The sequence below is a fragment of the Ramularia collo-cygni genome (genome assembly GCF_900074925.1).
Source record: "Ramularia collo-cygni strain URUG2 genome assembly, contig: RCC_scaffold02, whole genome shotgun sequence".
Lineage (NCBI taxonomy): Eukaryota > Fungi > Ascomycota > Dothideomycetes > Mycosphaerellales > Mycosphaerellaceae > Ramularia > Ramularia collo-cygni.
In genome coordinates, this window is record NW_019716256.1 from 761183 (window position 1) to 788724 (window position 27542).

General features: G+C 52.1%; 14 protein-coding genes; 8 read left to right on the plus strand and 6 right to left on the minus strand.

The window, feature by feature from the left end:
• Nucleotides 1–25: 25 nt before the first annotated feature.
• On the plus strand, nucleotides 26–476 carry RCC_01843 (uncharacterized protein; the record flags this gene model as incomplete). XM_023767128.1 has 2 exons in its annotated part: nucleotides 26–86; nucleotides 277–476. The coding sequence occupies 2 exons, from the start codon at nucleotides 26–28 to the stop codon at nucleotides 474–476; spliced, it is 261 nt and encodes an 86-aa protein (XP_023622896.1).
• A 539-nt stretch (nucleotides 477–1015) lies between these two features.
• On the plus strand, nucleotides 1016–2053 carry RCC_01844 (uncharacterized protein; the record flags this gene model as incomplete). The annotated part of the gene is made up of 1 exon (XM_023767129.1): nucleotides 1016–2053. One exon carries the CDS (start codon nucleotides 1016–1018, stop codon nucleotides 2051–2053), a length of 1038 nt encoding a protein of 345 aa, XP_023622897.1.
• A 410-nt stretch (nucleotides 2054–2463) lies between these two features.
• Nucleotides 2464–3249, plus strand: RCC_01845 (uncharacterized protein; the record flags this gene model as incomplete). XM_023767130.1 has 2 exons in its annotated part: nucleotides 2464–2623; nucleotides 2678–3249. 2 exons carry the CDS (start codon nucleotides 2464–2466, stop codon nucleotides 3247–3249), a joined length of 732 nt encoding a protein of 243 aa, XP_023622898.1.
• Nucleotides 3250–4417: 1168 nt separating this feature from the next.
• On the plus strand, nucleotides 4418–5504 carry RCC_01846 (related to Golgi membrane protein; the record flags this gene model as incomplete). XM_023767131.1 has 3 exons in its annotated part: nucleotides 4418–4786; nucleotides 4849–4959; nucleotides 5016–5504. The coding sequence occupies 3 exons, from the start codon at nucleotides 4418–4420 to the stop codon at nucleotides 5502–5504; spliced, it is 969 nt and encodes a 322-aa protein (XP_023622899.1).
• A 1259-nt stretch (nucleotides 5505–6763) lies between these two features.
• RCC_01847 (uncharacterized protein) lies at nucleotides 6764–9744 on the minus strand (the record flags this gene model as incomplete). XM_023767132.1 has 3 exons in its annotated part: nucleotides 6764–8083; nucleotides 8184–8781; nucleotides 8927–9744. 3 exons carry the CDS (start codon nucleotides 9742–9744, stop codon nucleotides 6764–6766), a joined length of 2736 nt encoding a protein of 911 aa, XP_023622900.1.
• A 1286-nt stretch (nucleotides 9745–11030) lies between these two features.
• Nucleotides 11031–11834, plus strand: RCC_01848 (uncharacterized protein; the record flags this gene model as incomplete). Its single annotated transcript, XM_023767133.1, has 1 exon — nucleotides 11031–11834. One exon carries the CDS (start codon nucleotides 11031–11033, stop codon nucleotides 11832–11834), a length of 804 nt encoding a protein of 267 aa, XP_023622901.1.
• A 748-nt stretch (nucleotides 11835–12582) lies between these two features.
• On the minus strand, nucleotides 12583–13119 carry RCC_01849 (related to NUDIX domain; the record flags this gene model as incomplete). Its single annotated transcript, XM_023767134.1, has 1 exon — nucleotides 12583–13119. The coding sequence occupies one exon, from the start codon at nucleotides 13117–13119 to the stop codon at nucleotides 12583–12585; it is 537 nt and encodes a 178-aa protein (XP_023622902.1).
• A 493-nt stretch (nucleotides 13120–13612) lies between these two features.
• On the plus strand, nucleotides 13613–14665 carry RCC_01850 (related to epoxide hydrolase; the record flags this gene model as incomplete). XM_023767135.1 has 2 exons in its annotated part: nucleotides 13613–13941; nucleotides 13993–14665. 2 exons carry the CDS (start codon nucleotides 13613–13615, stop codon nucleotides 14663–14665), a joined length of 1002 nt encoding a protein of 333 aa, XP_023622903.1.
• Nucleotides 14666–14932: 267 nt separating this feature from the next.
• On the minus strand, nucleotides 14933–15956 carry RCC_01851 (uncharacterized protein; the record flags this gene model as incomplete). XM_023767136.1 has 2 exons in its annotated part: nucleotides 14933–15640; nucleotides 15690–15956. 2 exons carry the CDS (start codon nucleotides 15954–15956, stop codon nucleotides 14933–14935), a joined length of 975 nt encoding a protein of 324 aa, XP_023622904.1.
• Nucleotides 15957–16422: 466 nt separating this feature from the next.
• Nucleotides 16423–17061, minus strand: RCC_01852 (probable DNA damage response protein (Dap1); the record flags this gene model as incomplete). XM_023767137.1 has 3 exons in its annotated part: nucleotides 16423–16906; nucleotides 16972–16996; nucleotides 17052–17061. 3 exons carry the CDS (start codon nucleotides 17059–17061, stop codon nucleotides 16423–16425), a joined length of 519 nt encoding a protein of 172 aa, XP_023622905.1.
• A 478-nt stretch (nucleotides 17062–17539) lies between these two features.
• RCC_01853 (uncharacterized protein) lies at nucleotides 17540–18943 on the plus strand (the record flags this gene model as incomplete). The annotated part of the gene is made up of 1 exon (XM_023767138.1): nucleotides 17540–18943. One exon carries the CDS (start codon nucleotides 17540–17542, stop codon nucleotides 18941–18943), a length of 1404 nt encoding a protein of 467 aa, XP_023622906.1.
• A 1631-nt stretch (nucleotides 18944–20574) lies between these two features.
• Nucleotides 20575–21699, minus strand: RCC_01854 (related to oxidoreductase; the record flags this gene model as incomplete). The annotated part of the gene is made up of 1 exon (XM_023767139.1): nucleotides 20575–21699. The coding sequence occupies one exon, from the start codon at nucleotides 21697–21699 to the stop codon at nucleotides 20575–20577; it is 1125 nt and encodes a 374-aa protein (XP_023622907.1).
• A 1491-nt stretch (nucleotides 21700–23190) lies between these two features.
• Nucleotides 23191–24210, minus strand: RCC_01855 (related to Putative nicotinamide N-methyltransferase; the record flags this gene model as incomplete). XM_023767140.1 has 3 exons in its annotated part: nucleotides 23191–23556; nucleotides 23643–23744; nucleotides 23809–24210. 3 exons carry the CDS (start codon nucleotides 24208–24210, stop codon nucleotides 23191–23193), a joined length of 870 nt encoding a protein of 289 aa, XP_023622908.1.
• Nucleotides 24211–25722: 1512 nt separating this feature from the next.
• Nucleotides 25723–27417, plus strand: RCC_01856 (related to sialidase; the record flags this gene model as incomplete). The annotated part of the gene is made up of 1 exon (XM_023767141.1): nucleotides 25723–27417. The coding sequence occupies one exon, from the start codon at nucleotides 25723–25725 to the stop codon at nucleotides 27415–27417; it is 1695 nt and encodes a 564-aa protein (XP_023622909.1).
• Between the last annotated feature and the right edge of the window lie 125 nt (nucleotides 27418–27542).

Genomic DNA, 27542 nt, shown 5'->3' on the forward strand with positions numbered 1-27542 from the left:
AATTCCGCAATCGCCAGACACTCATATGGCGGCCCTGAGAAGCGAATCCGTTCGATGCGAGATTGGACGAATTTTGAAAAGAGTAAGTCGACTCCTCATTCGACACTCTTGATTTACATGATGCTACACACACAAAAAAAATGTTTTAATTAGACTCCGACATCGTCCTTTTGGACACTGAGSAGAACCAGAAAATCTGATTCGCACTTCCAATCACCCTTCCAAGGCACCACACTGTTTGACGAGATGCAATTGCTGACCTGTATTCGGTTGTAGATACGGCTATTCTGACCATGCTGGTAGCTGCATGGGGCGCTACGATTCAACAAGTTGCCAAAAAAGACGGGGCTCCAGATCATGGGCATGGACGGCGAGCTAGTGAGAATTCGGTGACTCTCGGGCTCTGCGGTAAAGGAAGGAACTGCTCAGGACAGAAGGAGCTATGGTCAGTCCTGTTGTCGACAGCGGTGCTCTGATGCAGTACTCACAGTGCTGGTCGGGAGCCATCCAGGGGATAGAAGTGGCGCATGACCGGTTTTGGTTGCTGCACATGCACCGACCACTTTCCGCCAAATGTTGCAGTTCCTGACAGCATTGGCACATGCTCGTAGGTTTGAGAGCTAGCTTGAAACATTGAAAACCATCTTTGTTCTTTGGCCGAACCACGACAGGGTCATTGTTTTCAAGAAGAAACATTTAGCGAGTGTTGTTCGCGAAAAGCTGCTGCGCAACATGCCAACAAAGGAAAATGTTCCGACAACCTGGCTTGCATCGACACTCCTGGATCCTGACTGCACGCCTTTGGAAACATCAATGGCRTTCTTATCTGAGCATGGACCATCAGTATAGTCAAACTGATCAGAAACAACCTTCGCATCGCCGATGTAACTCAGCATCGGTAACAATGGGCTGCTCATAGCTTAAATTCAAAGGGATCAGTTCCGATGTTTTGGTGTCAAAATCTTGTACATATTCTTTTCCATCAGGCTTGCCCGAGCGAACCCAAGCATATTTAATGGCAACCACTAACATCAAGCGACTACATTGGACGCAGCGGATAGCCCTCGTCAGGCACAACCTTCATTGTGCCAGTCGCAGTGGCGATTTTGGTTTCTTCAAGGCTCTCCAGGCTGCAGGCCTAATGGAGGGAACTAACCACTTTGCTACCTTGACGGCATCAATGGGCGACGACGCCGATACACTTCTTGCTGCGATGGACAATCTCAACGGCGGACTTGCATACATTCACCAGGATGCATTCGAGAAAGTATATGAAAACCTCAAGAACTCGGTGAGGGAGGACGGCATGCCAGACAGAGCCAAAATCTATGTCGATATTACAATGCAAAAGAATGTCGCGGCTGCGGCAATTGACAAGTTGAGCAGTTCTGCCATCGCCCTGATCCAGTCACAGCCTATTCATTTTCAGGACGAAGCCGCGAATGTCTACATTGCGGGGCTCACGCTTGCAGCGGACTGTGTCGAAGTTGTGACAAAGCAACTCAACTCCATCGACTCGAAGATGGATGACTTCGTTCGCCTCGAAGATTCTTGGAACACGGTCAAAGGTTCAGTTGTTGCGCTGAACGCTAGTCTGAAGGGTGTGTTTTATCTGATGGACGCGACTGATCCCCAAGGAGACAAGGCCGCACCATCCCACGGAATTGCAAGTGCAGGCAGCGCCATGTTCAGGAGACTTTCGACAGCTTTTCAGTCTCCACCACCGCCACCACCAAAGACTTCCCGCAGCTCGAGTGTTGTGACTGCCGGTGCTTCCAGCGGCTCACTGCCGTCTGAATTCGTGTATCGTACTCCCGACTACGTTCGTAACAGCGTCAGCCATGGATGTCCCACAAGTCTACCGTCCATGAACAACTTCCAAGCTTTCAACGCCAATGCATTCAACTTGAATGGCTTTCAATCTCACAAGCTCACCACCATCCCGCCAACGCCAGCTGACGAGTCAACCGATCCGTTTGATACTAGTGTATCAGACAATCCGCTTACGCCTCTTGAGGAGACCACAAGCAATGTTCACTTGGTCGCTGTGTAGTGGGAGTAGAGCAATGCAACTGGAAAGCCTTTTCAGATTGCACATGATTGTATATAGTACATCTGATCTGACGTACGTAGAGACGACCATTAACGAACGCGTTGTTGTGCTTTCGAAAATCGGCCTTCTTAATTAGCTTACCATCTCGCGAAGTGATACGTAGATGGATTGTCCTACGAAAAACTTCACTTCTTTCAGGCTTGTGAGAGACCTCAGATACCCAGTCTGTTCTTCCATTCAGTTCACTTCATATTCAGACTGTTCCGCGTTCACATGCTCAACTTCGTGCTTGGCAGACATCCAAAGTTCCCGCATGAGCTTCCAAGATCGATCCCCACATCTCCAACAAACAAACACCACGTGAAGCCAAAACACCACAATCTTCCCAACCACCCACGAACGCTTCAAGCATGCCTCCAAACATATCCAAGCGGCACTATCTCCGCTGGCTTCCAGACCCGATTCCAGACCAAGACAACACCTCAACAATTGTGACAACCTCTGATAAGAATCGTTTCGTCGATCTGCGCGTGTTCAAGGAGTCTCCATCAGGCGAACCAGTTCTCCGAGGCAAGACAACTGTGATCAATATCGAAATCTCACTTCCAGCTAACGACCCGCCAGTTCAACCTCTCGAGCAACTCGAGTGGGGTCTCGCGGGGGTTTCATCTTCCGAGCCAAAGAAAGGTCCCAAAGGCGAAACCATCTCTCACGGAATCTGGAAACACTGGATAGACTCTCGCACTCCGGACGCAGACGGTGTTCAGGATGAAGGTGRTAACTACCCACTACCAAACGGAGAAGTCTTGGAATTGGGCAGTATGGTGAATCCCGATACGGGTAGAGTCACTGCATATGAGGAGAAATGGGCGGACATTCCGCTTAAATGTACTGGGAGAAAGGATGGACGGGTTGACTGTGCGGTGCTGGAGCTTCGCGATGATTCACACCAAGCACGCGGTCTGGTGGTGCGTGCGGGTCAGTACTGCCAAGGTATCATACGAGTTGGCAATCAGGTCGCTGTGGAGCGCTGGGCGTGGGATGAGGAGACGCAGTTCACTTGGAAGCGGAGGGTTCGGATGGGAGACCTGTTTCTTCCTTGTGGTGTTGTTACGGAGCCGGAGAAGCTTGAGCTGGGTGACAAGTTGACTTATGGGGWGCATGTGTGGACTGTGATTGAGCTGACAGAGACATGAATTGGGGATTCATAGCCCGTCTAGAAGCCTCACTTGCTGTTAAAGCCTTGCCTTCTCTTCATGATTCAGCATCTCCTTGTCTTCCGTCGCCCGCTCCTTCATACCATTCGTCTTGATCTTGCTACTCATCGATCGCGGGATCTCAGTCACGCAAACTATACTATTGGGATAACCTTTCCCTCCCGTACGCCTTGGGAAATGGAGATATTCGAAGAATCAGAGAAGCTGGATTTCAAACTGTGATGTAGCTTTCGATACGTTTCCCATGCTTTCCGGGTGCACCAGAGTGGTCGAAGGATTGAGTGTCTTGACAGCGTCCACTATCTTGTCCATGTCATATGTGGGATTCGCGGCGGTGTATATTCTTCCAGAGCCAGCGGCCGCCAGATATGAGATAGGAACATATATGTGATTGAGAGAGATCAAGATGATCGCGGGGCCGAGAGGTATACTGTACCTCAGGTTGTCGAAACTTTAGGCACGTTTGACAAGGCGAAGCATTGCCTCTGCTGAGAGACTGTTGCTTTCATCTTCAGCATCTGTCCACAACGGACGATGGGTCGACTTGTACGGCATCCTGGCTCCGAGTTGAAGGTCAGATCAGTTTTCCATGTCTACGATGACGCTCTGGCGAGAATATCAGAGGCGTTCGAAGTCTTAACTCGAAGACTCCTACAGGTGAAGCCGCAATGTTTTCAGCAGTTCACGGCCATGTCAGAATCCATCGCGATTCAATTCTGTGTTCGTCGGCCTGTCTGGCCTACAACGTACATCACGCCTGGTAAGCTTCGACTGAAATTCTCTCGTTAAGCCACTGCAATGATGGCGATATCTCAATCCGAATTGGCCACTCGTACGATATGTTTCCGGACAAGGCGCCAGGGTTGACGGTCCACGGGTGGCTTGGTCATTCGTTATGTGAAGGGAAGAGAAGTGGAGGTCGCGTCGCGGTATGAAACCTGGGAATGGACCCTGAGCTCAGTCAGCACCTCCATCAGCTGGGATCTCCAAATCACGAAGGGGACAACAGCACACGTTTCCGAGAACATTTTTGACCGCTCCAGAATTGACCCGTCACTCCCATCCCGCCGAAGCATTCGACCTCTCTACTGGAAAATACACGCCTCAACATCTCGAAACGTCGCAAAGCGGCCGAAACAGCATCACAATGGCCAACTATGGCTACCAATCCCCACCGACAGGCAGCCAACAACCCTCATACGCGGCCCAGAACAACCTGAACTTCTACCAATCCTCATACTCTGCCCAACCCGTTTCTGGTCAAAGCACACCATTCCAGGCATTTGGCAACCCCGGACAGGCACAAGCGTATGGACAGCCTGGTAGCTATGGAGGAGGAGCCGCGAACTACGGCTTTGGCGCATTCCCGGCTGCTCCGGGTGCGTCTGGTCAGATGGGCACAGGTCAGGGCGGCTTAAGAACGGGATGGCTGGCTGCTTTTGGGACAGAGGGATATGATGGGGAGCCACCATTGTTGGAAGAGCTGGGCGTCAACTTTCACCATATTCAAACAAAGGTAGGCAGTGAAGCTGCTGTGTGCAAGGAGGACATAAGGATGTGCTGACTGGTAAATGGTAGACACTCACAGTCCTGAACCCGTTGGGACGAATCGACCAGCACATCATGGACGATGCAGATCTAGCGGGCCCTTTGCTCTTCTGCGGTCTGTTCGGGACGTTCTTGCTACTTGTGAGTCTTTGTGGATGTATCACACGGCCTATCGTTACTAATGCCTTCGTCAACAGACGGGGAAACTATGGTTTGGCTACGTCTGCGGTCTTGCCGCCCTCGGTGCCATCAGCTTGAACTTCGTCTTCAGCATGATGTCTCCACCACTTTCCCAGGACGAGATGAATGCCGCACAGAGCTCCCACAGCAACTACCATGGCTCATCAAATCTCTCGTCAACATTGACGCTCGGCCGATCAAGCTCTGTCCTGGGTTACTGTTTGCTTCCGCTAGTGTTTGCCAGCTTTGCGGRTGTTGTCTTGCCCTTGGACTCATTTGTCGGATACTGCCTGGTTAGCTTGGCTATTGCATGGTGCACCTACTCCAGCTCTGCCATGTTCTGCGTTGTCGGGAGGATGACCAACATGCGTGGTCTGGTTGCATACCCGCTTGCACTGTTCTATTTCGGGTTTGGCATCATGGCGGTCTTCTCGAGCCGCGGGACTGGCAGAATCGATGCTATGACTGCGAAGGCTGCTGCGGCGGCTGCTGCGGCCGCAGCATGAGGAAGTCGTGATTGTTCATCCGACCCGAGCGATTGATACAGGCGTATCACAGCTTCACAAGGCCGCTATTCAGCATCATGATATCGGCTCTACGAAGCAAAATCAATGCCACGAGAAATGAAGCAGCGATCGAGACCTATCCCGTCACATTTCATGAGATGAACGCGAAGAGCTGATGTGCGCACATCACCTCTTCTCCAATGATACTCCAAAATACCTCCTGGAGTCCTCTCCATTCACTGGGCGGCCTTTCGTAGTCCAGAGAAGACTTCTGAGATTGTACAAGGGCGATCTCCGGCCGCGCCTGCGCTTGTTAGAAACGACTTTGTTTCAATTGAACATTGAACGCCCACCAACATTTCGAAAAGCAAAAAGTAACAGGCATCTCAGGCGTGTAGGTGTCACCAAACCGCATCGCCTATAATGCGACGCCGATAGTCACCTGCGAGCGCCCTCTAAGTGCCACTCGATGTTGAGAAGTCGATAGAAATGGCAGAATGTAGTTTCAATCGATGTCTGAAGTTCTACACTCGCCTGCGTCTGCTTTTGACCCACTCCTGCAGTTATTCGTGGTCTGCTGATCGAGTCGCTCACTGTTCCTGACCACGAACAGTTATAGGAAAGTCGTGCAGTAGTGAGGCTCCCTGGTTTTACAAATACGAATTGTCGGGATGTCTGTGCAACGGAGTGGTCGTCACCAGCAAAGTTTTTGCCAAACGTGGAGTGTGAGAAAAAACAACAACCTGAGCTTTCAAATACTACCACGACCGTGGTACATCAATTCTTACGATTTCCGGCATGACATACTGTCATAATGTACAGTGCAGTAGTCCTGAACGAACAAAGGCATTTAAAAACGACTTTCACTACCCCAACCCTGACCCTATCGATCATCAATTCCACTCAGGAGCCAAATCGCGAGATGTGGAGCCCAGTAGGTGACTCAATGCGCGCGAAGAGCTCCAATTTAGAGAGACAGCTCATCTGAATTGCCGTATAGCTTTCTATCATCCAGTATAAAGGGGCTGTCGTCGTACATAGGTAGGTAAAAGAGGTTGAAGTAGAAGACATTGCAAAAGAAACGACGAGGAGGTGGGAAATGGGGGCGCGCGGCGAGTGACAGCAGACTGCAGACTCACTGCCGATAAATTTCTGACAGAGTGTATCGAGGTTCAAGTGAGGTCGCTAGTAGTCGAAACCTCTGGTTCCATTCATTCTGTGAAGAAAGGCACGCACTGTTCGCCCTTAAAAAATCTGGCCTATTCCAGGCGTTGTATCATTCTCCAATTATGAATAACAGTCTGCACGTCCTTCAGCGAAGCAGGTTTCGTAACGTACTCATCAACACCGGCCGCAAACGCAGCATCCCGATCCTTGTCGCTGATCAAACCCGTCAGCGCAACAATGTAGGTACGTGGATGTTCTCCCGCATGACCGAGTTCCAGCTCGCGCACTGCCACCGCAACGTCAAAGCCAGACACCTCAGGCATGGAAAGATCCAGTAGGATGATGTCGAAAGTTTGTGTGGCCTGTGCCGTCTTGAACGCTTCAACGGCTGCTTTACCGCCTCCAGCAGGAACGGCAGTTACCTTGCTGCACTTTTTCGCAAACTTCTCAAGGACTTTGAGGTTGATGGCATTGTCGTCCACGAGCAGAAGTTTCGGCTCTCGATGCGTATATGTGATTCCATCCTGTGTGGGGGACACCCCAGCACTTGGCTGCGTGGGTCGATGTGAGGATGCGTCTTCGTCCTGGGCACCGTTTACCTGTTCTTTGTATTGTTGCATTAATGTGATTCGGTCGGGGTCCCCAACACTCGCCACTACTGCATCGACAAGGGGCATCGCCTGACCAAGATTCATCTTGGACAATCTGCTCAAGGCCGATACAACCTTCCATGGCACGATAGGGCCCAATATTGTTATGCACGTTGTGGGTGCAGAGACTTGCACGTACGACTCTGCGGCTTGATCAGGACAGAAGACTACCTTCTTCATGTTGTCAAACGCCTCTCCAGCAGCATTTCGTATCAGCTCGAAGTCTGAATACAGGACGAACACGATGTTCGTACTTATGTCAGGGGTTCCGCCTAGCTCCGTGATGACTCCCAGATCAACCAGGCACCAAGTGCTGAGCGTGCGTGTCAGAGATGTGACGATTGCGTCGAGGCAACGCTGAGCGCGCGCGCGATCGTCTCCATCCTGAGTCCAACAGCGAGGCGCCAGGAGCAGTACCCTCAAGGCAGAAAAGTCTACAACGCCTTTGGAAGAGCMCTGATCATCGACGTCGAAGTGAGCCTTGGGTAGAGATACCGTGAAGTCGGTCCCTTCGGCTTCATCGGTGTGAAAGCTGATGGTACCGCCAAGGCGCTGAACAGCACTATGAACCAGTGACAGACCAAGGCCCATTCCAGGGTCGAGGGGATCTTGCTGAGCAAAGGGCACAAAGAGCTTGTGATGAACAAAGTCCGGCGATATTCCGCATGCTGAGTCCCGAAAGAGCAGCCGTACGTCGGCTTCATCAGCGTCCAGGGAGATTCGAATGCAACCAGTCGGTCTAGTAAACTTCAGGCAGTTGCCCTGTTGATGCAATGGTCAGTCTCGGTCTTCWAKCTTGCAGATCTTGAGACGTTCAAAGGTATGTCGTGCCGAGTGCACGCATGTCTGGAGGATAACTTACAAGTAGCTTGCTAACAATGACGCCGACATCCGATTCGGGGAAAATGGACATGTTTGCAAGAGGCGTCGAGTCTACTACCACAACTGCCTGCGACGTGAAGCCCTCTATCGATAGAGGATCGGCCCGACGCTCAACGGACGGCGTCATGCTCGAAATTTTGCTCCTCTCTTTCGCGACGACATCTTCGATGAAGGTCGTCAGACTGATGCCACTAGGTGCCAGCGAAATCTCTCCGCAGGGCGATTGTACATCTTTTGCAGGCCGGCTTGGAAGGCGGAGCTGCATTTGCAGCTCTCGGCTAGGACTAGGTGAGCCGATGTTCGCATGAGCCAGCAGATTATCGATGTTTTCGCCGAGCTGAAGTGCACATGAGCTTGCGTTGTCTATCAGCTCGAGTTGCTCTGTATATGATTCGGCCCCTCGARCTAGTTCCAGGCAAGCCATGACTCCGTGCAGTGGACTCCGCATCTCATGAGACACTGAGCCAAGGAAATCGTTCTTCTTCCTGTTTAGTAGCTGCTCCTCAATCTGGCGGACTTGACTCATGATGGTCACACCGAATGCTGATAACGGCAACAAGTCGGTTGAGCTGGAGTACCTGAGCAGAGGGTAAGACGTGTTAGCGTACGTCTACAATTTTCGAGATCAAGGCGGATCATCCGCATGTACAGGGTGCTTTCGTTTAGAGGATATAGACCGCATAAGCCATTAGTTCGTACAGTACGCTGTTCAGTTCGACTTACACTCTGGTTGGCTCAACAGCCCATCCTAGCACGAAAGCGGTATGGCGATGGTGATAGGTATTGAGGAGCGGCAGGAAGACGAACTGCTCCGGCACGGTCTTGTGTCGGAGAAGTTGAACATTGATCTCCGTGCTGAACTCTGGGCTGCCAGGGACAGAGGCAGCGAAGGTACCACAGCCGTCTGTTGAATGCAAAAGATGGCATACAGCACCCGAGGGAAATGCTTCAAGGAGTTGTTTAGCAGACTCATCTGGCAATGGACCCAGGGCAGGTCCTTCAGATCCATAATGCTGACCAAGAAGCCTTGCTTTCCGCGGCTGCTTGGAACTTGCATCATATATTGACCAGGGCAGCTCTTGAATGATGGCGCCTTCAAGCTCGAAAGCATGAGCCAACAGCTTTGCGCCATGTTGATATACTTCGGCGCAAAGACTCTGCATGTCTGCAGCCCTGCCGTCTCTGCGTCTGTTCTGCTGATCGTTTGTACCACAGACGTCCAAAAGGCCAAGTACAGCAGAGCTACAGCGAAGCGCACGTTTGCTCTCCAGAGCCTCAATGCTGAGCTGTATTTGATCAACGACTTGACGCGCTGTTTCGTGCATGAAATGACGATGGGGTCGTGAGAGACCTTCTTGGGCGGGCTGATCTCTGAAGACGAATAGAGTACCAATCCTTAGACCGTCTCGAAGACTCAAAGGCACTCCAAGGTAGTGCCGAAAGGACGCGGCTGTTCCATCCACCACAGGCAGTATCCTGGTGTGTCCTTGTGTCAAATCGTAGATTTCAAAGACAGATTCTGCGACTGGGTCACTCTTCATGGTGATGGTGCGGATACAGAGTCCACCCTCGTGTGAGATTGACTGGCATCCATACCATTTTCTCATCTCACCAGAGACGTGGGGATTGTGCAATGCAGATCGCGGAACCACGGCCAGGAAATATTGCGTGTTCTGATCCAGAAGTGTGACGGCAGCGATGTCGCCTGCCAGCTCGTAGAGCAGGCATCGTAGCAAGGCGTTTAACGCTGCGTCGCCGTGTTGACCGCGTGTATTGTTCCTGCCGTCAGGGCCGCTCAACGTCGCGACCTGACAAGCTCGCCTCACATGCCAGACTCGCAGGCTGTCGGCCACAAGCGACTCCTGATCGGGAGAAAGCGACATGCAGGTTTATGATGTGAGTGTCTGGACGGCGAGAGCCTTTCGCGTGATCCGACGTCCATCCATAGTTAGCGATCCGAGAGAGAGCGTAGCAGGCCCGTGGAGATGATGTTGTGTTGTACAACAGTTTCATATGCGGAGCTGCAGCCCGTGTTGGGGTTTGCGGCGTACGGGCATGGGTCTGGATCTCGATGAGCCTTTTTTTTTTCCTGCTTGGCTCGAGATCCGCTTCCGATCATCATTACCAAGCGTGATCGTGTTGTTCCATCAGCCTTGTGGATGGAAACGAGAGCGTACCAAGTTCAGCTCCTCGATCATCATCCGACGTGGATCGTTTCTCCACCGACGCCAAACGCTCGTTCACTCGACGACGATTCATGGGTTGAAGTCGACAGGGCGGTTCTGCCGGCCGCCGGAGAAATGCTGCGATTAAGGTATTGTGATTGCGTTCAGTCTAGTGCGCACAAGATCTAGGTACGCCTATGTACAAGCGCGTGGGGCCCAGCTGTACAGCTTACATGTACTGTAGGTATGATACTAATAATCAATTCTGTTATTCTAGCGATCACTCCCGCTCTCGTTGCGATCACTCGGCCAGACTGCTCGGCCAGCTGGCTGGCTACTGTCCCTACCTACACGTACAGTCATCCATTTGGTTTCATCTCTGTCGTCATCGCACCTCGCCGATCAATCGCCAATCGCAACGGTCGTTCCGTGTTCCGCATTGGATCCAACGTCAAGGGCCGCAGAGACGCGCACGCAGAACGCAACGCGCCGCCGTACAGTAGTCACCGCAGTGACCGCACCGCACCGCTGCTCAAGAACTTTGTGCTCCGTTGATCTGATTCGCGCGGGACAGCGACGGCACACTCGTCACGACAGCAAAGAAAGTGTGGAAGAGGCTGGGGACAACGCCCTCACCGAGGCCCAGTTCCACCACCGTAACGATGGCATCCACCAGTGCACAGCCGCGCTACACAGCATTACCTCCCGTCTCCATCGTCAACTTCTCTCTTACATCTGGCACCGACATTCCTCCACCAGAGGATACACCCCCAGCATCCCCAGAACAGAACATCACTCGCCCTCCAACACCAGGCGGAGGCCCTCTGACATCTCATCCGACCACGGAGAAAGTCTTCAGCGTCCCAAACACATTTCCTCCCACGCCYGACCCCGAAATGGAGCCTCACCCGAAGCTATCGACATCCACCGCCGGCACTGGCTTTGTTGGAAACAGAGAACGCGCAGACAGCTACTTGACAACCTCCACCTCTGCTGCGCCCACCTCTCCTGTGCCCACCTCCCAGATGCCAATGCATGCCAGTGCACCCGGCACGCGGCGATCGTCTGGCGTACGCCGCATCTTCAGCATGTCCAGCTTGCGCCAGTCCTTTACCAGCTCCCGATCTTCTTTCAGCGGAGGTGGAAGGCCAGGCTCGTCCTATCAAGATGTGTCACAGCTGGAAGCGTCAAACTACACCACTACTGCGCCATCCGCGACAGAGCCGCCATATTTGCACTCTTCCAGACCACCGAACACGCTCCACAAGAAGCGGTCGAGCGGTTGGTTCAAGCGCAAGTCGGGATTCTTCACCATGGACTCTGACGGCGTATTGGGTGTCGTGAATGAGGATACTCGCGGACCCAAGCGTGTGAAGGAGACACTCCCAGTCTTGCCGGAGATATCGTCGTTGGGAGGACAAGACGCGGGCTCCATCGGCTGGGACGATCAGATGTTCAAGAGGTGAAACGGCAGGACAAACTTGTGACAGAATACGAAGAGCGACGTTGTGGGATTCACGATTTATTTTTGGCACGAGATGAACGAATCAAGGATGGCTGTACAGGACACGAGGACGCCAAAGGTGTGCATGGCCAGCAACTTGTGAATTACTGTATAGGACAGAACGCATAGGTCACTCATTACGAAGCAGACGAGCAGCCGGACACACAGAAAGCTAGATTATACCCAGGCAGATTGTTTTGAAAATTCGATTGAGATACGTGGATTGAATCGTTCTGTTGATTCCAACGTGGTCTGCTTCATCCAAGGGTGAAGATTTTGTGGGTACTGGCATGACTTGAAGAGAATGTGTTTCGTTAGCAAGTCTTCCAAACACCCTCTCTCACTCTCCGTCGCGCAACGGTGTTTTGAGAGCATGTGAGGCAAGCTGTTTCCATGGTCATTGCTGGCGCAGGAGAGAGAGAGTCGCTGCGAGGTCTTGAGACACGCCTTCTGCCCTCGCATCTGATACATCAGATGTACAGAGCTGTCAATTATGAGAATTGCTCAACAATCAGGAAAGTCCCGCGGAAACCTCCTATAATCTTTCTCAAGCGTGCTTTCTCAATACGGTCGTTGTTTTGGAGGACGCTCTCCGCCGGCAGATTCGCTCGGTTCACGACGAAGTGACCTGGTAGGGAAGAAGAGCATTCACTGCATGGCTACCATGTTGACGACGGCGCCGAGATGTTTCTCACGGCCGTTCCTGCGAGTCACGACATTGTTTCCTCGTAAACCTTGATTGCTCGCGCCACAATATCGCGATCAGATGCGAACGTCAGAGTAGCCATGGCGTCCTCGAATCCAAACAGCTTCGCAAGAAACATGTCCTCGCCTTTGAGCAACGGCGCATTTTCATCAATCACTCCGATGAACCACCAGATGAGTTTGACTCCGTTGTTGCCAGGTAGGATGCGATGAGTGAGCATGAAAGGCTCTGTGACTTTCTCGAATCGTCTTGGCACGTCTGGAGTGAATTCGAGTTCTTCGGCATCTGGCGTACATCTTGTTCGCAAAGTTACGGGCAACAGTCGGCAGGGAAAGCCGGTTTCTTCCTGGCTTTCACGAATTGCTGTCTGCTGACGTGTCTCGCCAATGTTCCTTCGGCCTTTGGCTAGAAGCCACTGATTACGTTCGTGAGAATGTACGAGGCAGATCTGTTTGGTCGAGGCATGGAAAAGAATCGCGCCTGCGGATTCGACGAACTCCGTCGATGAATACTGGTTGTTGACGCATACTGAAGCTGCCATGTTGTCCGAGTCGTGGGAGTTGATGAAATGGAATCAAGTCAGATGAAGACTGCGGCTGATATATGCCAAGAAACTTGCTAGCGAAGTCGGTCACGCGTTCACCTTCCCTCGTTCCTTGTTTCCTTGTTTCAGGCCATATCCTCCTCCCGCGTCAACCTCACCTGTGTCGTGTCTTGACGCGTTGGTGGCCATGTATCGTCGGCAATTGGGAGCTGATCACAAGCAGTCAATCCTTTCTACAATCGCTACGGCCGTATGGTTCGCTTGTTCCCAGCATCTAGAATAGCCCATTAGAATGTGGATCACCTCGATCACTAATGAATGACCGAGCTGCTAACTAGTAATCACCCCACCACACTTCGCTATGATGCATTAGCATTGGCAATAGACTGGCACGACAGCCCTCTTACTGGACTTAACAATAAGTCCGCGTTTCCTTCTCTTCCACTGCTCCCTTTTCACTCTTCCATCATCCAACGCACAGTTTCACAGCATGGACCAACTCGAAGAAAAGCACCTGGAAACCAGCCGGGGTTTCCACTATCGCTACTATGTCAGCCCAGCAGCATCTGCGGATGCATCGAAGCCTGCTATTGTCCTCTGCCATGGATGGCCAGACTCAGCAGATTTGTGGCAATTTGTCGTTCCACAGCTACTGAAGTCGAAATTGAGACTCATAGTCCCAGACCTGCTCGGAGCTGGGCAGTCCTCCAAGCCCATCAACCCAGAAGCATTCGAGATCAAAGGAATGGTTGACGATATGATGGAGGTCCTCAAATCAGAGAACATCACCCAACAAATCATCCCCATGGGTCACGACTGGTATGCTTGTATCCCCATCTGACCGGTCCACAGTAGCTGATTCTTGGGAAGGGGTTCATACTTGGCTCAGCGTCTCTATCTCCTGAACAAGGATCGCATGGCGGGGCTCATAACTCTCAACGTCGCGTTTCAACCACCGCGAGCTGATGCATTCGATYTGGAAACATTCAACGCGTATACCGAGAAAGTCGTCGGGTATCCGATCTTCGCCTACTGGCTCCTCTTCGCCGACCCCGAAGGTCCGAAACTAATGGAGCAACACCTCGAGAGCTTATGGTATGCAATCCACGGCGAAGACCCAGCTCAAATGAAGAATCTCTTCTGCGTCCGCGGAGCCATCAAGGAATGGGTTGAGAAAGATCGCAAGGACAGCCCGTTGAAACCCTACGCGCGGAACGAGGAACTCAAGAACGCCTGGATCGATAGTAAGAAGTCGGGCGGTCTAGTCTCCCAGGGCTGTTGGTATCGGGCCACTGCCGAGAACATTCATCAGGCTACGGAGTCGAAGTTGGATGGTCATGTTGATCTTCCTTATTTGTTCATTGGTGCTGATGGAGATGCTGTGTGCAGAACTGATGCGATTGAGGGACCTAAGTCTATGGGTTTGCTCAAAAATTTGCAGGTCGAGGAGGTGCATAGTGGTCATTGGAGTCCGTTTGAGGCTCCCGATGACATTGCGAGGATCGTCTTGGAGTGGTTGGCGAAGAATGGGTTCTCCGCTTAGGCAATGAGTGAGTTTTTCCGTCGAAGAATTTACATGTGTTATCCACGGCGGCAATTGCTGCCACAGATAGGCACCTTTGAAAACTTGTAGCCAGTGCAGGCTTTGGAGAAATGACAGAGACTCAGCAGGAATTTTGAAGATACCTGTTCGCAGCGAATTACCACGTTTCCGATTGAAACTGGCCCAAATTGAAAAGCAAAACTCCGTGTTAGACTGACCACAACCAATGCTGCTTGACACCTGCCGCTCAAAACCCAGCACCACCCTCTACAACATCCACAGATTGACCGACGCTGCCTTGGATTTGTGCGTGTATTGCATCTCCAGGGCGCCGCGTCTCGAAGAATGTCGGCGAATCCCGGCAATGGCACTCGTTTCGCCCACCATGAAGGTGTTCCTGGGCATGAAGTAACGACCTTCTGGCCGTCCAAAGTAGCTGCCCTGAACTCTATATTGAAGGTTCGTCGGACGCGCCTCGCCTTCTTCGTCTCCGTCCAGAGCCTTCTTCTTAACCACACTCAGCGCGAAGTCAATTTCTGCGTCCTTGAGATCTTCGTACGAGTCCGCGAGTGATTCAGAGAAGCAGAAGTCTTCAATCTGAGGGCCGAGGGACGCCAAGATGGCGAACATCGCGTAGCCATCGCTCCAACGTTCGTGGTCTGCTGATGGCTTCCCGTTGTGTCGCCTGGGAAAGGATATTAGAGAGTCCCGCTTGACTTGGTTGAGGCCGTGACAGGTGCGCGAGACCGCGCTCGCGAAAGAAAGCTTCTTCAAACGCGGTAGTGCCGAGAGTGCATCCAAGAGTGGCTTGTAGATATCAAGGAAACCGCCCGAGGAAGGGCTCTCGTTCTTGCTGACCACTGTCTTACCGACAGTTGGGAATGTGGTCGGCCATGTCAGGAGATAGTCGCCGAATTCACGGTACCACTTGGATTGCTCCCGCTGTGGTTCGCTGCCGAGAACGACGACCTCTTCCTGATTGAACGTTAGAAACTAACGCCTCATGGGAGTGGCTCGAACTTACAATGATCGAACTGAAGATCGGATGTGCACAGATTTCTACTGCAGCCAGGAGAGAGGAGCGCATTGGCGAGATGTAGAGTATCTTGTATCTTTGCGCAATGGCGGTGCTGCCGATGGGAGCGAAGGCTCTGCATGTGGCGCGGAATTTCTGAGTGTCGTTTGGGCCCAGGTAGTTGAGAACGTTTAGCAAAAGCTCATCGGGTAGGTCGGTGATCTTGCCATCGGCGGCCTTGCGAGGCTGTCGCTTTGGCGGGTTGTAGAATACCATGGCCGCGGTTGTCGAGATGTCTCGAGGGATGCTAGAGTTGATCTCCGCGCATGAGGAACGATGTCCGGCGGACAGGTGCTATCGTGGAGATGTTGATGTTCAGGTGAGGATGCGACGAGGAGGGTGAAATGTTATCAGAACTACAAACGGAGTAGTGGCGTAGAAATTTAGGCTTACTCGACATCTCCCTCGACTTAATCGATCCCTCTATTCACTTTCTCATACTTTCATCTGTTACATTACGGCTCACAGCTGAAGAGGTTGCGGCATTTCAGGAAGATAGCTGATCGACCTCACTCATCCCTCACTTCGTCACCACGAAGTCGTATCAACACATGAAAGCTCATTTTGAGTTCTCAGCTGAACGCGTGAATAGTCCGCTGCGATGATGATCTCTCGTGCTCATACCCACACACACACACCGCTCATAGATTCACCGTACGTGGAATGCCGTTGTCCAGAGTACTCACGATGCCTTCTCATCCGGCTCGGCTTCAGGATGACCTACAGGCACCAGTTTTCCCACAACGAGGTACTTCTCGTTGAAGCGGGCCTCCCAACCAGCGAGAGCCTCCATCTCCTCACCACCTAGATCCTCAAGCTTGTCCAGAGGGCCATTAAGGTCCTCTGTCAGCATCTCTGCATCGAAGCTGCCACATGCGAGGCCTCGGGACGCGTCTCGCCCGGCAAAGTTCTGGTATGGACCTCCCGGACCGTAGAAGTTACGGCCGGAGCTGACATCGAAGATCTTTCCACGCACAGCCAAGTAGACCGGCATGCTGTTCAAGCCATTGAAGGGCAACAGTTGCGGCGGCGTAAAGGTTTTGAAGACAGTTGGCGGAGGGGCTGCAAGGAGGGTGATGGCCTTCTTGTTTGGTCGCAAGCGCATGTATAMGATGATCAGGAACAGCGAGAAGAGGATGAGGTTGATGGGCGTGACAATCGATGCCCTACGAGAACATCAGTTGCTGAGCTGACATCGATTGGAGGAGGTGTCGTCTGTTCGTATGCGTACACTTGGGCTTGGGGAATGGTGGATTCTGGGGTTCGTGTCAGTCATTTAACCAATTGTTTCAACGATATGCACAAACACACCTTCAGCCATGTTTGCAGTGGGGTGTATAACAATCTTACAGACTCCAAGGTTCAACGAAAAAGCCAACAAAGCATCGTCTGGTAAGGTACCTTAGGTCAGCCCTCGGACAATTCCTTGTCCAAGCACTTTTAGTCAGCCCATCATCCATGCAAGATCAGCCCGGATCTGAAACACGAGTGCGAAACGCGCGCTCGTTGATGTTGTCCCCACGGCCAGTCGCGTCTCCCACACACAACAACACCTGACAGAGTTTTGGACGGCACGTCGCTGCACAGTAATAAGACGACCTGGACTGCAAGTATCGATCTGTTCCTTTCTGTCATCATCATCATCATCAACATCACCCCACCAGCTGTGTACTCTCGACGTCGCCCCTTCAAGCCGGGCTGATTTCCACTGAAACGCAGCTTCAAGGACCATCTCGACTCAGGCTCATCTTACTCCATTGAGCAATCGCTTCCTGCACGTCACCTGCAATCAAAGGCTGATGGCCGTGTACACGATTCAGCGCGACTTGCCATGGCAAGAGCCGCGTCCACAATCTCATGTTCGCAGTTCATACACCACCACTACCACCTCTCACTACAGCGAAGATGAAGATTCAGAGATCGCAGAAATCCCGCCTCTGCGGGTGAACAAGCCACAGATCAAGCAGGCCCGCCATTCACGACTCCCAATCCTCAAGCAGGTCCGGTCAATCATCAACAAGGCGCCTCTGGCGAACTCGGTGCAGAATGACCGGGATCTCGAGTCAGCAAGACAAGCCTTTCGTGCGGCATATGAGACCCCGACATATCGTTCGTCTGAAGTGCCAAGCGCTCCACGGAGTGAGTCGCCCGTCTCAGTCCTGCACGACGACGACTTATATCCGTCAAGCCCGCCTCAGCTCGACTATGTCTCAGTCTCGCCCGTCTCACCCATTGCTGCTTCTGCGTCGCGTCAACCCGCCCGCGAACACAAGATGGGACCACTCCAGGTCCATGTGCCGGCAATGCCCAGGACACCGGCTCCGTTCGTCGTCAAACGTAAGCCGGCTCCTGCTCGAATCTACACTTCTCCCCCCGACTATCCCAGCTCGCCACCTTCAAACGATTACGAGTCGCACGACTTCGTCATCAAGGGCAGTCACTTCAGCTGGACTACTGGCGTACCATCTCCAACATCTCTACGGCCATCGTACGACGTCAGGTGTTCCATCAACTCATACCAGACGTCGGRTCATCACTCCCTGCCAGAGTACGACCCGATCCCCGACAGTCGCTTCAGCTGGACCACCGTGGGTAGTTCATTGCGTCAGCCGTCGTTGCATCAGCCATCCCACGTCGAATCACCGCCACCAAGCCCACCTCCGCCAATTCCGACCAAGTACACAACTCCGCCAGTCAGGTCAATCTTATCCCGACATCGCCCCGTCCAGCGTATGGATTACGAACAACGGGCTCCGCCGCGGAAAGTGCCTGGAGCTGTGTCCATCCTACCCATTACTGCAAAGCCCAAGCTCATCGTGATCAGTCCGCCGAGGTCTCGCGACGCGTCTCGCAACAGGTCTCCTAAGAGGTCGCCTGAAACCGGTACTGCGAAGAAGCTGCCGCCGCCCCCCGACCTTTCGCAGCGGACACATCTGGAAAGCTTGCAGAGGGCAGAGGAGGACAAGATTCACCAGCGAGGTAACATTCAGCGCGTCATCGCCGAGCTCTCCAAGGTTGAGAATGCTAGTCCCATGGAAGTGCCCTTCTCACACGTTCGAGATGCGAAGCGGAGACTGATTGAGCTGCACGCTCTGCTGAGTGAGATTGAGCTGGAGGAGCGCGAGATCGGCATTGCCATCTCGAGAGCCCGCAGAAAGGAGGGCGAGGAAGAGGGACTSTGGGTCCGACGTGTGACAGGTTGAAAGGGCTGAAGCAAGAAGGTAGGTCTAATCATGTTTCCCATCTCCCACATTCGAACGATGCGGACGGCAGGCAGTCGAGCATGGGAGAAGGGGAGAAAGCAGAAGAAAAGGTGCACTACAGCGAACGACTGGGATGTTTGCTGGACTTTCGATCTGCGAGTTGGGGCAAACGCTCCTGATATCAGAATGGAAGGCGCTGGCGGGGAGACTGGTCGGAATGTAATAATGGTCAGAAAATGGTGTTGACGAGCGTTCAAGCGGGATTTTCAGCGGGCGATGGTTGTGCAAAAGGCCGGTAATGCGATGATAATGATTTCTGTGCGAGGCGCACAAGCAGGCAACGATCAAAATGGGTTCCCTGCAACAAGCGACTCAACACAACGAAAGGGCGTTCTCATGCGTTCAAAGGAATAGAAAGACCGATGCCATAGACTGGAAAAGATGCATGTTGACATGAGACATACATGTACGGAGGATGTCAAAGTGTCGGGCAACCGAATGATGGGTTAGGACGTTCTTTACATGTTTTGCTGTCCTTCCTTCCAAATGACCCGTAACGATAGGTACCTTTCAGGGAGGCTGGATGAAACTGCCTGAGATTCAAGGAGGTAAATGTGAGAGAGGTTATTGTGATAACATTTTTGTGAAGCAGCAGTCAAGCAAGAGTCGATGGGACAGGGTCGACGATGAATCAATGGGGGTTGTGGACAAACGATATGACAGTGTGAGGGTGGCCACTGACGGATTTGTGGTCGAGAAGTAGCCACGGCCATGTTGAACGCGACAGACCCGCGATTGCTGATGGTGCTTCAGTAGGATTTTCTTTGATGCCGCGGGCTACAATGCGCATCGTGTTTGTTGTGCAAAGAGGGGAGTTTGTAGGAAGGAGGTTGGGGGTTTAAAGTTTGTACATGCCGGTCCGGCCGGTCCCGGTTCAATTTTACACGACGTCGTTGTTGTCTGTCCAGCTGGCCGGCATCTACATCATCACATCAACCACGACTGGAGATATTCGAAGGGCAATACAGAACGCAGTGCTGTCTGCTTCTGGCAGCCGTGGACAGATATTGACGCGCCGTCTTGCCCATACCGGAAAGGCACTTCTTGTCTATATCAACCATGGGATCCAGTGGTGAAGACCACAGAAACGCTGACGTACTGGGCCAATGGCCTCAACTCAAGTCTTTAATCACGGAACAGTCATCTTGCTTGACTCTGGCTTCGCGCGCGAGATGATCAAAATGGTCGTCCAGTTCCGCGTAGAAGCCCTGGTCGAGCATATTCTCTGGATCGCGGGAACAGGCCGTTCACACAGGCGTAACGCAGACCAATTCGGGTCGTTTTGAGACGGCTCCATAGCCAGAGAACCAGCCTCCGAACGAGGTGATACGATTCAAAGATTGTGATGATCTTTTACCGAGCTTTGAAGAACTGCAGGACTCCATATGTCCCGTTCAAATGGATCACGGGTCTGGTGACTGTGCAACTTGCTTGCTAAGCTTTGTAAGATTGACGTTCAATTTCAAATATCATATTGTCTGAGAGAGCGTGTAGGCCATCATGACTGCCTATGTCGCCGGAATCGTCTTGGCCACGTTCAGCAGAGACCCAAGCCCCGATAAAAGATCGCCTCAGCCCTCTAGCTTGATGACGACCTTTCTTGCAGAAACACCTTTCAAATTCATATTCAGTCCGTCCGAAACCAGATCCAATCCCGTTCCTAATACCAATGGCTCGGGGGCAGGCAGGAACTTGCTTTCCGTCAACGCTCGAGGGAGGTAATGATGATAGATCATCGGGCCCAGCTCATTCCACGCGGGATCTGAGCCCCAGATGAACTTCATTGCCACTCCGTTGTGCCAAGCTTTTATGGCCGAGCTTGTGCTGTGGTAAGCCATTGCCGCACCAAACGGTGCCCATCCCAGCAGGGAAGCTGGAAGACCGTCCGGAGGGAGATTGACGCTAGCTTGTGCGATGAATCTTCGACCTTTGCATTTGCCAAGGATAGAGATGCAGGCATCGACAGAAGTGCTTCCGATGCCAAAGGCGCCGGCGGTGGTGCGGGTCTCAAAGGCTTTGATGATGTCCTTCACGACGGTTGGGCTTTTATAGTCAAAGACTTGCGAGGCCCCAAGGGTATGTAGAAGGTCATGGTTGCTCGGCGATGTAGTTGCAATGACTTCGTAGCCGGCGGCGCGAGCTAATTGAATGGCGTTGCAGCCCACACTACTGGCACCTCTCCAAATCAGAACCGTCTTACCAGTGGGCTTGGGGTCCAAGGTCGGAGCTGGGAGTGCCATGAAATCCTGGCCGAAAAGCCCACATGCAGCGGTGGAAAGGGCAAGGGGTAGAACACAGGCTTGTTCGAACGGCAATGAATCCGGGATGGTCGCAGTGACTGTCTCCCGAAGCACGGTATACGTTTGGAAGGCTCCCTCGCTCGACCGATTGCTACGACGATCCATTCCAACCGCACGCCCCACCACACGATCTCCAATTGCAAAGCGTGAAACGTCGGAGCCGACTTCGACGACCTCTCCCGCAGCGTCGCTACCCATGATGAAGGGATATTTGATCCAGCCGAAGACAAAATTGCCGCCGTCCCGTTTGAACCAGTCGAGTGGGTTGACCGCCACCGCCCTGTTTCTTACCACGACCTCGTTTTTGCCGGGTGGTGTATATGYAGCGGGTCCGACCTCCAGAGCTTGTTTGCTTGCCCTCAGCCAGGCAGCTGTCGCCTTGACACTTGTCGCCATTCTACGCTACCGATCTCTTAGGTGGCCTAGGATTCTACGACATCACCTTGAGCAAGCGCGGGTGATGATCTGAAATATGTAGTGACAATACCTAGTCCAACAGGAGCTCGAAACGACTGTGCCGCCTCGGAGTTTTCCTGAACCTTGTTTCACCACATCGCAGTACTGGCCGGAATAGGTCGAACCGGGGAGGATTGCGGGAAAAAACCTTTACCACTCATCAAGACGCTCCGATATGTGATGCGATAGTTACCTGTTTCGCGGTGGCTAATCGATCGGTCTCTGGAGTATGGGATCCCGCCACGTCGGCAGGTCTCTCCATTGATATGACTCGCGTCGATTCTTCGTCTGGCATTAGCATTTTATTGGGCTAGAACATCGTTCCAAACAATAGGAACTACGAACAGCCACGATAGATCTTCAAGAGGAGGGGGAAATTTTCCTAGCGTGGTAGGGTGCTGTACAATCCTGTCGAAGGTGCGGCGACTTGTTCTTCACCTGGGCTACTTACAAGTTCTTCCTAGGCAACTCAGAAGTACAAGTCTTTCTTTTTCCGGCACTGTCGAATCTCTTACGACTCACTTGGTATATAAAATTCCTTGGTGGGTACCTCGACAATATCTTGAGATCAGCGTTTGTATGCTCGCCCGATTCATTCCGTCCTTCAATCTGGCAGTAAAATCGTCAACTCCTAAGCGTCTAGTTGTCTGAGACCTACCATTATGTCTCCGCACAAAATCACAAACGAAGGCATTTCGATCGTTGGAAACCTATTGGTAGCGCATAGCTCTCCAATTCTTCAGAACAGAAAAGACCGAGACGTAGTGTGATAGACGAACTTCGACACTCATACACTCACTACCTATAGGGTTTTTTCAAAATAGTTAGACACGGTGTTTTCCCAAGAATCTGATGTAGCAAGTACTCGAATGTGGGAAAGTTTGTTCTTCGAGCCCCTATCTTTGGAGGACAACGAGCTCAACGTTGCCATAAGACATTACAGAACCAGACATTGCAGGAGGGGGGCACTTTACCTAGCGTGAAAGAAGTAAGGTAATGTTGTTATGAACTCTTCGTTTACGCGTCTATAAGACTCTTGACTTTAAATAACCATTGTTAGGGATTTGTTGTCCGGCGAAGAAATGTTTGAAGCTGATACCCGATGGGGGGTGTCTTCGGAGCCAGCCCATCAAAAAGAAGGTTCAATGGAAATTCCGAAATGGGAAATGTTGTCGGCTTCAAGTTTCAAAGCGGAGTAATTGAAACTCCGGTTGATGTTAGGATGGAGTGGGTATTGATGTCTCTGCATTTCATCCGACTGCAGATCAATGCCTTGCTTGCTTGCCTACCACGCTGGACTTGCCAGATGAAAGATTTCCATAACGACGAGGTCTCAGCGAAGAGGCACTGAAGAGGCATACTACATGGCGGGATTCCGACAAGCTCTCACCACATCTGGTGCCTGACTCCATTGAGTCGTCCACCAAAATCCTAGTCATCATGTGAGAATCCCGTCTCCTTGTGCTTCGCTCCCAACTCCAACAAGCGGTCACGCATCCCACGCGCTCTACCAACATTCTCCACCTGTGAAAAATCGACGCCTGCGATCCAATCTCTCCCATGCTGGAGAACATTTCTAGCTCGCAGAGACCCTCCATCAACATGTCCGATACTTCCATGAAGGGTCAATCTTTCAACATCATGTTTGTAGATCCCACGATGAAGGATGTTGTTGTTGTAGAATACCATGTCCCCAGCCTCTAATTTTACGACAAGTTGCGATGGCATATTTGGCTCGAAGGGGTCCGCCTGGCTCTCTGCCAGGGTTAGAGCCCGGCTGTGCGACTCTGGTACTACCTGTTCAAGTCAGCCTATAGTCCTGTGATTATAGGAGTCCGGGCGGGCTTTAACACGCAAGTCTGCCCCTTTTCATTTCGACTGACAATAAGTGAAGCATCATCATACAGGCAAAAGTTCCACTGCGCATGATAAGAAGGTTTGCTCAATCTTTCCATTTGCTCTTCAGGCGTTGCAGTGGGTGGGATCTGATCAAACATCAACAATCACACCACATCATGAATCGTGCTCAAGAAAGCGGCATCAGCTCACATCATCTCGATGCCATCTAAGCTCAAAATCATGATCCGGACGGACGAGAAGATTGTAGAGTTCCATGACAAGAGCCTCTTCACTGCAGCCTCCTAGAAGTTCCCGTACAGTAGAGACGATGGTCTCCGAGAAGTAAGTCTTGGTGAAAAGTTCGTGGCCCGGTAACGARGGATTCATGAGCTGTTGCACTCCCCATATTCCGGAGGAGGGGTCTGAAGGCCATGGAGGGAATTGGCGAGGCAACGTCCGAATATGTGGCCACTTGCCCTCTCTTGCTAAGTCTGTCACTTTCTGGCTGGCTTCTCGTAGTTCGTCTAATTGTTCGATGTTTAATCCCGAGGGGACGATGATGAATCCACTTTTTTCAAAGCGATCTTTGAGATTGGGGGTTGGATGCGACATTGTGTAAGGGAGTGATTGAGAGGTATGAGGCAACGGTGTAGCTCGATGGCAGAGCTGCAGCTCGTGTTCAAGAATTAATTATACATCATCGAGATAAAAGGTGTCGTTGCAAACAGAAGGTGTCATCCTACAGTTGCATTTGCTACTTGGCAAAGTTGTCAACGCCGCGATTCGGCGTTCAATCCCGAACGTACCTTACGTCTTCCGTGCCTTCTACATTATTGCCTGCGTGCATCGATACGAATACTGCAACTCTTGGCGGTGTGAGAGTGTCCAAGGCAGAGCAAAGCGCCTGCTCGTGGCCTAAGTTAGCTGAACTGAACCTGTAGGCGACTGCCGGATCTTGCGATGGTAGGTCCGGCCATCATTATTCATGGATCGGACATCATACATGGTCAGGCGACTTGCAGACATCAAGATGCCACCATCGAGCCGTGGGACTGATGATGCTCGCTTTCTTCTGTCGCGCGCGTAGAGAACTAACAGACTCCACTGCCCAAAATATCTCCACGGTCAGAACCGTGCACCTACCTTGCCGCAGGTGGCGCCGAGGAWGATGGATGCTGCTGTGATGCTGTGCAAGGAGAAATTCATCAATCGAAGCGGTGAGAAGCACACCTTACTATACCACTCTGATGACTCTCGTGACATTCACGATGACCAGCAGCAGAATGCAGWACTAATCCAAATCATCAGTGACTCACGATGAACTGCATGGTCTGAAACACTTGGACGAGCAGATCTGCCTCTCTGCCTCTCAAGCTGCAGATTCCTCTTCAGCCAATCGGAATCCATCAAATATCACCAGCCACCACAATATCCGGGCGCGTTGTTACGCGCCGACAACCTCACCTCAACTTTCTGCACGAACTACTGCACTCCCGGCGCCATGCCCGTCCCGCATTGTTTCATCTTGCTAGACGCCCGAGGCAGCGTTTAGCTATGCTCTCGAGTTAGAACAACCACTCGTCGACAGCCTACATCTTGCGAACCACGTTTTTCCCTGGTATCGATCCACCACACGGGCCTTCGGTGAAACAGCAGACGAACTGATCCACCGCTCCCGTCCGTTTCACCGACCTCAGTGCGGCCTCGCGTTGGTGAGTGGATAGCTGTAATGACCGCAAAGAGCCAAACGGGACCTCTAAGCGGGAGCTCGGATGCTCGCCGTCGTTCTGGTGGGTTTGTTTCAGGCTTGTAGAAGGACGCTACGTAACGCAACCCGCAATGTGTAGTGCGAGGATATGGTATGGCTCCACGCTGCGCATATAGTGCCCTCTCCACCCGTGCCGCACCCAGCTCTTCTCTCGACAGAAATCATCCTTTGCTGCGTCTGCCCGTGACGAGTCCAACGAGTCTTCTTGCTGTTCGCATTTCTTTGTTCCTTCCCTTGTCAAGTCACTCGGAGCTGGTCTCCCATTTCAACCTTCTACATCCAATTAGTGTCTAATAACCATCTCTCGGCACACCAACAGTAACACGGCTCTGGCAGCTACGACAAAACACAGCACCATGGACTTCAGACACGTCACACCCCCAGTGGACATCGAGAACGGTAGCTTCGACGATGTCCAATATAACAATGGCAGCGCTAGCACCAATGCTTCCTGCTTCCCTTACGGCTGGTCTCCCGAGACTGCTTTGACAGCAGCATCTACGCCACCCCGTTCACCCTACAGGATACGAGAGAATGGCTCTCGCCTACTGCCTAAACCGAGGGATCAAGATCAAATCATGGAGCCAGCCACGTGCACTTCGTTCTTCGGCAGCCACAGCCGAACATCGTCCCTGCCCGGCAATGTCTTCTCCATGCAGTTTGGCCCGGTCTTGCCAGTTCATGAATTCTTACATCGGCGATCTGCAAGCCCTCATGAGCGAGGCCGTGTGGTTGCCTCTGTTCCAGCACGATCGCCCACACCATACGACCGCGTCCGATCAGACTCAGCATGCTCCCTCCGGCCATCGCTCGGCAACACGAGATCGGTTTCGACCTCCAATATACGGACCCACTCGCGCGGTAATAGCAACTCATCTAACATTGATGCTTCTATGCTCAGACGTTATGGATACCCGACACCCTCGCGTGCACCAAGTGCTTTGAACCACCTAGCCCCAATTTCGATGCCCGACGGTCAAATCCAATCTTACCCCAACCACCGCAGGACTGCCAGTCCGCCTGCAAATCCATCTAAGCTCTCGTCAGAGTTTGAAAATCATGTCGAGGCTGATATGGATACCTCGACCGTGTTGGAGTACCTGACGGCTCCCAACCCCACTCCATCTTTGATACAAAGAAATTACGAGTCCAGTAAGCTCCAGAATAACCATTTCTGGTTTGATATACGCAATCTGAGGTCATGGTCCGACTTCAATGTGGACACTATATCATCAATCCCTGGGTTATTGAATCTTTTGAATGTTGACGTCTCCTCAACATCATTGCCTACTCCAGGCAAGGTCAATTCCACACCAGAAACATCATCCCAGCTGGCTGAGATTTGTGCATCGTATCACGCCGTCAAGGTCAATGCTGCTTTAAAAGTTGCCCAAGGAGAAAAGCACATCGCCATGCGGACTTTGAGATCAGCTCCCGGTGCCCGACAGCAACCCGAATTCGTGGCAAACTACCAATCCGACGGCGAGAAGACCATATTCGGCGATGGACGTGGTCGTGTAGTTGGTATCATCAAGTCCTACGATCAGTGGAACTCTGGTTACCGTAATGGATCTCCAATCGACAAAGTCCGATACCTTGAGCATCTGTCCCATCTCCACCGCTTCATGCGCGAGCATGGCACACGATACGGCTTCATCATGACCGAGATTGAGCTTGTATGCGTACGCCTTGGTGGTCCACCCACGGAAGACAACATCCCACTGTTTGGACACCTAGAAGTGGCTGCTCCCATCCAAATATCTGCATGCGGAGTGGGGAACAACGGCCAACTCAAGATGACGGTCGGTCTCGCCCTCTGGTATCTCCACATGTTGGCCAAGGAGCAGCCCTTTCCGGGCCAGTATCACTGGAGAGTCGATGTTGGTGGCCCCACTGCTTTGACGAGGAGGCACCACAATGCGCGTGACGATTGGATGCCAAAGATCACTCAGTCCGACAAACGAGTATCGAAGCGTGCGAGAGGATGGACGTGGCCTGATGAGCCATTACACAAGCGGGAATGCGGGCGTGCGAAAAGAGTGAAGCCATGAAGATTCTCTTCCCTTGAACAAGCACAAGAAGGTCGTAACCAATATATGGCCACTAATACCTCAACGACAAACACCACAAGTCGAATCTTCTTTTCTTTTAGTACAGATTTAACAGTACATTTTGA